At 35.4% G+C, this 10,950-nt stretch overlaps 2 protein-coding genes across 2 annotated transcripts; both read left to right on the plus strand.

The window, feature by feature from the left end:
• The first annotated feature begins 293 nt into the window (after positions 1-293).
• Positions 294-6,579, plus strand: LOC147490160 (ATP-dependent 6-phosphofructokinase 5, chloroplastic-like). The gene is made up of 11 exons (XM_086573415.1): positions 294-559; positions 854-944; positions 1,399-1,472; positions 2,585-2,696; positions 3,369-3,464; positions 3,573-3,674; positions 3,802-3,876; positions 4,498-4,638; positions 4,844-4,960; positions 5,063-5,167; positions 6,403-6,579. Exons 1-11 carry the CDS (start codon positions 336-338, stop codon positions 6,562-6,564), a joined length of 1,299 nt encoding a protein of 432 aa, XP_086429541.1. The 5' UTR covers positions 294-335; the 3' UTR covers positions 6,565-6,579.
• Positions 6,580-9,659: 3,080 nt separating this feature from the next.
• LOC147490161 (uncharacterized) lies at positions 9,660-10,416 on the plus strand. Its single transcript, XM_086574820.1, has one exon. It carries the CDS (start codon positions 9,742-9,744, stop codon positions 10,414-10,416), a length of 675 nt encoding a protein of 224 aa, XP_086430946.1. The 5' UTR covers positions 9,660-9,741.
• Positions 10,417-10,950: the final 534 nt, after the last annotated feature.

Below are 10,950 nucleotides of genomic sequence, written 5' to 3' on the forward strand. Positions count from 1 at the left end.
TGTGACTTGGTTGAATGGTGAGTCTGCGGCTTTTAATCCAAAAAAAACTTTAGCTGACTCCCGAAAGGGATATTCCGATTTTGTTTCAACGTTAAAGACAAAATTTGGAACATAGTTATACCAGCCATGCTTTCCCGCGAGACGTCAAAATGGTAATTATGATTAAAACCATGTCTAGTCTCGAAACCATCTACCCCTTCATTTCAACTTTGAATTGCCCGTTAAGTTCACCTTCCATACTCTGTCTCATTCTCAACTCTCTCTCTCTCTCTTTTCTTCTAATAAGCTTTAAAACATTAAGCCAAAAACTCTTCTAGCTAGTTCTTTCTTCTTCAATGGAACTTATATCACCAAGTATATGTTTAAGGAGTACATCACCTCGTTTTTCGACTCTTTCTGGTTTGGTTTTTCCAAGTTATTGGAAACGTGTTCAGAAAGTTATATGTTCTGAGAAGAAGACTGTGGAAGAAGATTTTGATAGGAGATTCTGCATTCCTCATATTACTGATGTCTTTGCTCATGATGCTCCAATGCCATCTACTTTCTGTCTTAAAAGCAGGTTGGTAATCTCTATCATCACAAACAGTTTTCTTTTTATTTTTTTTAATTTTGCTTGTATATATATGGGTGTGATTCACATGATATTATTGGTTGAATGACTATATAATAAGAAATAATTAAAAATGATCAAGTGTGAGAGATTAGATGAGTAGGATGCATGAGAAGTTGACTTTTTTTCATTCTTTTTAAAGTTTCATTCAAGGAACTCACGTTTTGAATTAGGTGAGTGATGTTTAATTTGATGCAATCATGCAACTATATGTTTGAGTTATTTTTTGTTTTGGTTTTACAGACGTCCAGTAACAGATGGTTTTGTGGATGGATATCCATCAGACGAAAAATGGAATGGATATGTACACAATGATGACAAAGTTTTACTTAAGGTATTCTTTCACTAACCACTACAACATACATCTATATATGCACTTTCTTATATAAATTTATCAACCTATTTAAGATTATTTAAAGATTTTAGCTAGGTTACCCACTCGCCCTTGGTGTTAGGCAACTTAAAAACAAAATAGGTGTTTCCATGTGTTTGAGATTGTTATTAGGACTTAGGATTATGCAAACAACAAAGTAATAGATAGGATTAATCCATGGGCTGACGCAGAGGCCCAGGCCCGTGCAGTGAGATTATTTAGTTGAAAATATATATCCTGTCAGGAATGAGGATTTTAAGAAACTGTCAGTGAGATTCTTATTAGAAGCAGGTTAATACTTCTCCTTAAACTCCTTAGAAGGTTTGCATGATTAAATCGGATTCTGTTAGCTAATATTCTGAAGCTTTTATTTTATTGAATTTTTTTATGTTCTTTTTTTGTGTCAACCTGTCAGGTCATACGTTTTGCCTCACCTGACTCTGCTGGTGCCGAGTGTGTTGATGATGATTGTACTTGGTTAGAGCAATGGTACACATATCAACTTTTTCTTTAAATGTTTTATTATTGAGATAAATGAACTCTAGTTGGTTACTTATATGGATTTTTTTTTTTTCAATATTGAAATTTATCGAATTGTTTTGCCGCAACAAGTAAATGTTATAGACCTTTCCTCTGTTTCAATGAGTTTAATTATATAGGATTTTTAGTATTGTGAAAATGATGATAACATCAATCCCTTAAGTGGATTTATAAAGATATATAGTCCAATAAACCTAGTAAGGAAACTAAAATAACAAGATCAATCAAAGCATAATCAAATCAAGAAATGATTGGGATTAGGATCTCCAATATTCTAGAATGTCCTAATCTAGAGTTCTAGACCATTATTCTAGAATATTATCGATATATCCCCAGCCATTTCATCCATTTCTTCAATAAGTTTCTGCAAGTAGTGTTGTAGGTTACAGATGTTTCATCTAAGAACATGTCTCATAGAGACAGAGGCACATGTCTGTAGGGATTGTCATTTGTTGGGATACTTGTTCAATGAAAATATGTGTGTGCCTCCTGAGTCCCGAGTACCAGTTCCCTACATACTTCAGTTTAGTACTTTCTAGGTGCCACATTGCCAGCTGTTCCCAAAAAAGGAATCGCATGGTCATGTGGTTCTCATCTTGATGTTCCATACAAACTGCAAAAAATAGCTCATCAGGACCTCATTCTCCCCAGAAGAGTCAGAGTTCCAATCCTTGAATTCCTGTCCACGCATTGGGCTTTTCACCTTCCTAAGCCTGTGTAATATTCTTGGTCATATCTTATTTTGTCCAAAGTCTTTATCCACCCCTTAAACTGGCTGTTACCAGGGCAGCACACCTGCTTCTGATATTTGAGTTCCTCTTTGAATGCATTGTGCCGCCCGCTCATCTTCTTATTATGATTCTTCCCCCTGTGATCAGGAAATGTCAGGAACACTAAAGTTACTCTTATTTTGTTATCTAGCACTTTTTAGTTCAACAATGTCATGCTATGAATTTCGTAATTGAAGTCAAGATTAAATTGTGATTTCGATACTTACACATATCCATGGCCGGTTTTATAGTTGTTTGCATTTTCTAATAAATATTCATCTGAACTCATAGGATTCATCGTGCTGGACCGAGGGAGAAAATATACTTTAAACCAGAGGAAGTGAATGCTGCGATTTTGACTTGCGGAGGCCTCTGTCCCGGTCTAAATGATGTTATTAGACAGGTTATAACAACATTGGCATAATCTTAGACATGAATGATTTTCATATTGTGTGATGAAGTCTGTATCTCTTTGTATCTAATGTTGGTCAGAGTAGACTGGTAGTTTTTATTAACTGAGCACATTTTTTTTGTACCTGCATGATGACACTTATTGGAAAAGTCCTTCCATCATGAGATACTTAGATGTACTTCCCCATTCTCAAAACTTCATTTGATTGACCTTTATTGCTGCAAGATATTCAGAAAATAAAGGACTAGCTTCCTTTTTCCTTTCTTTTCATTTTTTATTCTTGACGATGAAACTTGAGTTGGAGCCACTTAAGCATATGCACTTCTTAACTTTTTATTTTTCGAGTTTGGCAAGTCTGTAAAAGTTCGAGCACAATGTACTTCTGTGCTTTGGTTCAAAAGTCAGTTGAACCTTATAAGGAAGGGATTACTTCTGGTGAAGAAGATTGAGTGATTAGTGATCCTCTTGGGTTGTATTTAATTAGAATACTGGAATAACTGAAGGTCAACCTGGAAATTTTGTTTGAAATAAATTAAATGAAATCATTTTAACCTACTCAGTCTAACTGTTGAATTGTTTCCCGTTTAAGGTTTGGTAAACGCTTTCTAAGACCAAGGAAAGCACTGGTACAGAATGATTTTCACATACGTACTTATGCTGCAGATAGTAATTACACTTGAAATATATGGAGTTAAAAAGATTGTGGGGATCCCTTTTGGTTTTCGAGGATTTTTCGATGACGCAATTCCGGAAATAACGGTACATACTTTAATTTCAGAGCTTATTAGTTGTGTATGCTCTCCAGATTTCATGAATTTATTCCAAGAGTATTTTATCAAATTGTATTTTATCTTTCGTTGATTTTAGCTCTCCCGGAATGTAGTTGAAAATGTTCATCTTTCTGGTGGAAGCATATTAGGAGTTTCACGTGGAGGTCCAAGTGTTAGTGACATTGTAGACAGCTTGCAGGTATGCTGTTGAACTTTTCCATTATGGCGCCTTCTATTTAAAAATTCCAGAAAATTGCTAATTTATAACTTCACTCCTGATTGGAGGTATAAGATGTTCTGACAGATGTAATTGCAAATGATATCAGAAAAGAGGAATCAACATGCTCTTTGTCTTGGGAGGAAATGGCACTCATGCCGGTGCTAATGAAATACACAATGAGGTAGTTGAATCTCCGGATCACTCCATAGTTGCAGTAGATGAACATTAAAAAGTAATGCCAACATGAATGTATTAAAGTTTTTTTTTATGGTAGATGTATTTAAAGTTTAAACCAAGAACTACTTGAACTTGAGAAAAAGTTTTACTTTCTTTATTCAATCTATTATCAGGACTCAGCAAAGGTCCTGTTAAAAAAGATTTTCTATACTGGAGGTTTCATTATATTCTGAATAGTCAATAATAACTGTTTCATAAAACCATCTCTCTTCTGCTAGTTTTTACATACTATCATGTGATTCTATTTATCTGCAATCTGCATGGCCTTTTTTCTTCTATGTTCTTTCCCTTTTTCTTAATTGTTGATGTTTTTCAAATGTATATTTTGTTGATATGACATGAAATTACACAAGTATTTTGGAAGTCACCACTTTTGATTGTTATTATGCTCCTTTAGTTCTTGTTTGCACACACACACATATTTTGCTATAAACAGAAGAAATATTGGTAAACGTGAATAAGTTAATGCTAGAATTTGAACAGTTAAATACTTGATTAGTTCTTCACAGAGATGTCCCTGTAAACTCTTAGTGAAGACTTATTTGATATTGTCTTAACTTGTTAGTGTCGTACGAGGAAGATAAGAGTCGCTGTTGTTGGCGTGCCAAAAACTATTGACAACGACATTCTACTGATGGATAAGACTTTTGGTTTTGACACTGCTGTAGAGGAAGCACAAAGAGCAATAAATTCTGCTTACATTGAGGTACAACATTGTACGCTTTATCGATTATTGCATATCACCTGTTTTGAGTTGCCTTCTTCGTTCCTGAACATAGTGCCTTCTTTTGAGGGGTACACAACCAATTGAGCTAGAAGCTCTTGTGTATGTTTATGTTATACCGATTCCTGTCTTCGTTCTTGTTTATGTTTAATCCCTATTATTCTTTTTTCCTTCTGAATTATAACAGGCACATAGTGCTTATCATGGTATTGGCGTTGTAAAACTGATGGGCCGAGATAGTGGATTTATAGCTATGCACGCCTCACTAGCTAGTGGACAAGTTGATATTTGTTTGATCCCTGAGGTGCATTAACAATATATTTGTAGATCACTGATTTACTCACACTTGTCTCAAATATTCAATCTTGTTGATGAAAGATTATTTATATTTCCATCTTGTTTTAAGGTACCTTTTCATTTACATGGTCCTCATGGTGTGTTGAAGCATCTAGAGTATCTTATTGAGAAAAAGGGGTTGGCTGTAGTATGTGTAGCTGAGGGAGCTGGCCAAGTAAGCAGTGTTTATCCATTTACGTCTTAGTACATCAAGAATATGTATCATTTATAATTAGTCGTTTGCAATTGAATATTTGTTACATTTTCCCTTATTCCATTATTTGTATAGCATTAGATGCGTGATTTTCTTACATAAAATTATATAATATTAGAATGATTGCAGCGTTATATCTACAACAAGAGTACGTCATTCATTTTGCATATGAAAGATGGTTTTTGCATTCTGTATGTCGTGTAGTAAGGACAGTACTTTGTTCGAGTGCTTCTTCTTGTGACAATATTTTCTATATATCCTTTTGTGCTTCTAGGTTTAGCCCATAGGGTGAACCAGTTGAATTTTGTATCTCATTGTGGCATGTGATTGTTTACATGTTGTGGTATGATTGTTAGGAAATTTAAAAAGAATGAAGAAATAGTTAAGGAATAATTGAAAAGTCTGGATGTGACTGAAACGTAGAAAGGAAAGAGACCGATGTTGCTTGCATGATGTGGACGTCTTTAGCTCGCATGTGTCGTGTATGTGAACCATGCATGCTAATTAGTATAACTAATATCTTTCAAATTTTATTCAGTTGTCCATTAAGTTATCTAGTTTTAGTAGGTTTATATTTCCTAGTTGGATTGATTTCTTCATATAGGATTTGGCCATAAACACTTTACCTTTATGTTAATTTTGAAAACTTCGGACTAAAATTATACAAAATTATTCATGAGAGATTGTACAAAATTATAGGGCAAGGACGCTCCGCAAGTTCTTTTTGAAGAGCAAACTTGAACCTTTTAGACATATTCGTTAGAACCAGCAATCATTGCGTAGCTATCTAGTAGTCTCTAGAAGAGTTGTACAGACTCCGATAGTAAAAGCCAAAGGCGTCAAAGGAAAATGGGATAAAACCGTGTTGGTTGGCCAGACATGCTCATTCATGTTTCTCCAACTTCGATGGTGTTGTGCTACACATGCTTACCACCCCCCCCGACCAATTGTAAATCCAGACATCCACAGATTGAAGTGACGATCTGCATGAAACTATGTGATGCATAATTTTATGTACGTGATTGTAACAATATTTGAAGCATGGGTAATATCCGCATTGGTCCACCCTTAAATCTTCTCAGAAAATGTCCCTTAGAACTCAAATTTATTCCAAAGAGCTTTGGGGGAAATCACACTTCTAAGATATAGGTTATGATTTGATGTTTGTTGTAATCTAGTCTTGCTTGGTGCTGCAGAATCTCATTGAGAGGACTAACGCTAGAAACGCATCTGGAAATATTATACTCGGAGATATTGGAGTTCATATTCAACAGGAGGTTTGTGTCTGCATTTTTTGTGCCGTGCTTCTAGAATTACTTGTACTATTTTATCTAAGCAAATGGTTTTCTGCATTATGACATAACGTCTGTTGAGTGCCCACATAATTTCTTGATGAACACAGTTTGCGCATAATGTTAAGTTTCTAATAGATGGAAATATTATTGATAACTTGGATAGATGTTTAACGTCCTTTATATAGCATACAACTAATAAAGTTAATATACAAGAAGACAAAGTGTTAAAGAAGTCATAAAGTCATGAGCATAAAGTCTTGTGTAGGTTCTTCAATTGTCTTCTTTAGTGGGCTGCAGATACAGCAGTAGGGTGGCTTGGTGGTTGTAGGCACATTGCCATTTTCTAGTCTCAATACTCTCCCTCAATCTCATGGTGATTGAAGTTTAGCATGAGATTGAAGCATAAATTGTTGTGTATTAGTTCTTTGTTGGACATCCATCTTGAGAATGCTGAAAAACCATTGATGCCTTTCTTGGTGAAAGAAGTGTTGTTGAAAACGCCATGTGTGGATTAGATGTCAACTCATGAGATATTAACTTCATTAAGTACCCAAATGAAAGTGAGGGAGCAACATGCTCAACCTAATAATTAGAAGTAGCCAGAGGCTCAACTTCCACGACGCCCTCAACAAAAAAATGTTGTGCCACTTGGGCTTCAGCAAGATGTTAACTCATCACATTGAATAATTGAAATGTAATGAAACAAATGATTGGAAGATCAGATACTTGGACGGCTTTGACTTAACCATAACATGTCGGACATGAATCCAAAAGAAAGATTTGATTGTAGGGCGACGGTTTTGACTAAACCGTAACATGCCGGAAATTAATCTGAAAGAAAGATTTGATTGTAAGGCCTCTGAAGGCTTAGACTATACTTGACTCAATGCTAAGCCAGCCACTATGGACTTATTCATTGGTCATGGAAAACAAGAATAATTATTCTTTTTGAGAAGAAAATTGGACTTGGGATTTGGAGTATGCATTGGAATAGGCATTAAAGCAAATCACTAAGATAGGGTATCACTAGCAAGATATTGCTATACTGGACAAAGGGTGAGCAAAGTGGTGATGGGATAGTTTCCACTTGCTAAAGGATTTACCCATTTTGAATGAATTACAGCAGCAAAGAGATTAACAAAAACTGGAAAAGTCGTTGATGAACATGGTGCAAGAGAAGCACGTTCATATGACAAAATGAAACCACATATGGATGACTGAAGATATAGACAACAAGATGGAAATTGATAAAATATTATGAAGGATGGCTAAAGATGCAGCAACACCAGATGCATCCTATAATGAGATCATGTAGAAGGAAAGGTGGTTCTACATGATCTCATAATAAGATATAGAACGGATCTCACAATAATGAACCGAGAAATAAAAAAATAGCATGTACAAGAAGAACCGAGGACTAAGAATAGCATGTACAAGAAGGGTGAAAGAAGGCCACCAAAAAAGTGCTCTCAAAAGAGCACTCGCTCTGATTCCATGTTAAATTGCAAATTTCTCCATAAGCTCGAACTTATGTGAAGGGTAAACTCTATTATTATATACTAGAGGCTCATATAATGTCAACACTCTCCCTCAACGGGACACGCTTAGAAATACATAAGTAGAAGGATTTGGACATCTTCACCGGGTAAGAGTTGAACCCGAGACCTCTTAAACCAACCAAAGGGCTCGATACCATGTTAAGTTTCTAATAAATGGAAATTCTGATAAGAGTTGAACCTGAGACCTCTTAGAAACCAGTGGCTCTGATACCATGTTAAGTTTCTAATAAATGGAAATATTATTGATAACTTGGATAGATGTTTACATATGGGTAACGTCCTTTATATAGCATACAACTAATGAAGTTAATATACAAGAAAACAAAGTGTTAAAGAAGTCATAAAGTCATGAGCATAAAGTCTTGTGTAGATTCTTCAATTGTCTTCTTTAGTGGGTTGTAGTAGGGTGGCTTGGTGGCTATAAGCACATTGCCATTTTCTAGTCTCAATACATAACACAAAATGAAGATCAATAAACTTGCATGAGGCTTATATTTTATTGCAATACTGAATGAGGAATGTGCTGAATTATGCATGGGTTCCTCATGTTGAATTATGATTGGTGTTTTGCCTATGAGATCTGTTTCTCATGCTTCATGAAAGATGGAAACTTTGAATTATATTGTTTCTGGAATGTTGACAAGTTGCATTCCTTTGGAAACATTGGGAAATTTGAGGAAAAAGAAAAATTCAATGGACGTTTGCAAATTAATGAGACTCAAAATTATACATTTAAAAAATTAAAAGCATCATACGTTATTCTATACTGTCTTCATTTGAAGAAAGTCGGAGCATCTCCATAGATATTTGATAAAATTACAGCCATGGGGAGACTTCTTCTAGTGCCATGAAGAAATACTTCATTTCCTAGAAATATCTAGTTTCTTAGAGCATCTTTAGGAGAGCAACCAAAAAAACACCAAAATTTTGAACAAAAAAAACACCAAACCAAAAAAACACCAAGCAACTTTAGGAGCAACATAAAAAAAAACACCAAGCAACTACGCGGTTTTGTCAAAACCACCATATAACCACGCGGTTTCGCCAAAACCGCTCCATAAAAGCCCATCTTACAAGTCCAAGCCCACACGGTTTTGCCAAAACCGCGCGGTTTTCCAGAAACCGCGTGCTATAACCATTTAACTCTCTTGGTTTTGCGATGTTCTCTTCATTTTTCATGTTCCCTCTCATCTAAACTCATCTCCTTGAGCCCAAAAAAAAAAACACTACCAAAACTCTTGAAGATTTTTTCAATGGATCATTCATCTTCTTCTGATTCATCTTCTTCTGATTCTTCATCAAGCTCGAGCTCTTCAAATGATAACACTGCAGTTAAAACTCGTAAATTAGTGGCTATTGCTCTACCTTTGGTTCGACATCGTCTGATTTTATTATCGCCAAGCCGAAGTCTTCTTATAGACTACATGGTGGTTCAAGAAAGGAAGAAAATATAAGCCTCGTCCAGTACAAGGCAACACTGGCTCGTGTAAATGCTAACTACTTCGGCGCAAATCCTATATTTCGTGACCACGACTTTCGGCGCGATTTACAGTATGGGTGATCATTATTTACTCGTATTTTCAATCATCTTAATCATAATGTACCATATTTTCAACAAAAAGTTAATTGTGCGGGTAAGTTTGGGATTAACCCAAAAATAAAAGTAATTGCTGCTATACGAATGCTTGCTTATGGGATTGCCGCTGATCTAGTAGATGATATGTTACATGTTGCTGAGCCAACTGTTCATGAATGCATGCGCTATTTCTGTGATGGAATTATTAGAATTTTTGGAAGTGAATGCTTGCGCAAACCAAATGCTGCAAATATTCAACGTTTGCTTAAAGAGTCTGAGGAACGCGGATGGCCTGGAATGTTAGGAAGCATTGATTGCATGCACTGGCAATGGAAGAATTGCCCATCCGCGTGGCAAGGGTCTCACACTGGCCATAAGCATAAACCAACAGTGATTTTGGAGGCAGTTGTCGATCGTGACGCATGGATTTGGCATGCTTTTTTTGGAATGGCGGGTTCTCACAATGATCTTAATGTGCTTGACCGCTCACCAATATTTGATGATATAGTCAATGATGAAGCTATTCCTTGTAACTACACTGTGAATGACCATCATTATGATATGGGTTATTACTTGGCTGACGGTATTTATCCTAATTATGCCACCTTGATTCAAACGATTGCTAAACCGACTATTGCACAAGACAAACATTTTGCAAAGAAGCAAGAAGCTGCTAGAAAAGACATAGAGCGGGTGTTTGGTATATTACAGTCGCGTTGGGCTATTTTAGCGAATCCGTGCAAGTTATGGTATTTGGAGAACATGGCTATCAAGTTATGAGGGCTTGCATTATTTTACACAATATGATTGTGGAAGATGAACGCCAAAACGGATATCCCGATATATTCCCCGATTTGGAAATACCAAGTAGAGAAGGTGCTCCTGAAGATCAACGCCACTTTGTTTTCTCTCGTTGGGCATCTGGCGTCGAGAGGGTTCGTTCAAAAGTTGTTCATGATAGATTGAAGAATGACTTGGTCGAAAGTATTTGTGGAGTAGGCGCATGGACTTGATTTCTATTTTTATTTGCACTTCATTTAGACTTTGTGTTTATTTATCGTTTCAATTTCTATGTATTTGTGGTTTTATGAAAGGATTTTTGTATATGAGAATTTTGAAAATACAAATTTTTTTTAGAATGATAAAAAGTATCAACTTTAAATTAAAATAAAATATTCAATTAAAGTACATTCTAATTAAAATTAAAATACAAACTTAAATTAAAGTCGTCATTAATTAAAAGACATAAATTAAAAAGACAAATTAAAATACTCAAATTAAAAACATACAAACTCAAATTAAAAGACATATAAA

The sequence above is a fragment of the Coptis chinensis genome, chromosome 7 (assembly GCF_015680905.1).
Source record: "Coptis chinensis isolate HL-2020 chromosome 7, ASM1568090v1, whole genome shotgun sequence".
Taxonomy (NCBI): domain Eukaryota; kingdom Viridiplantae; phylum Streptophyta; class Magnoliopsida; order Ranunculales; family Ranunculaceae; genus Coptis; species Coptis chinensis.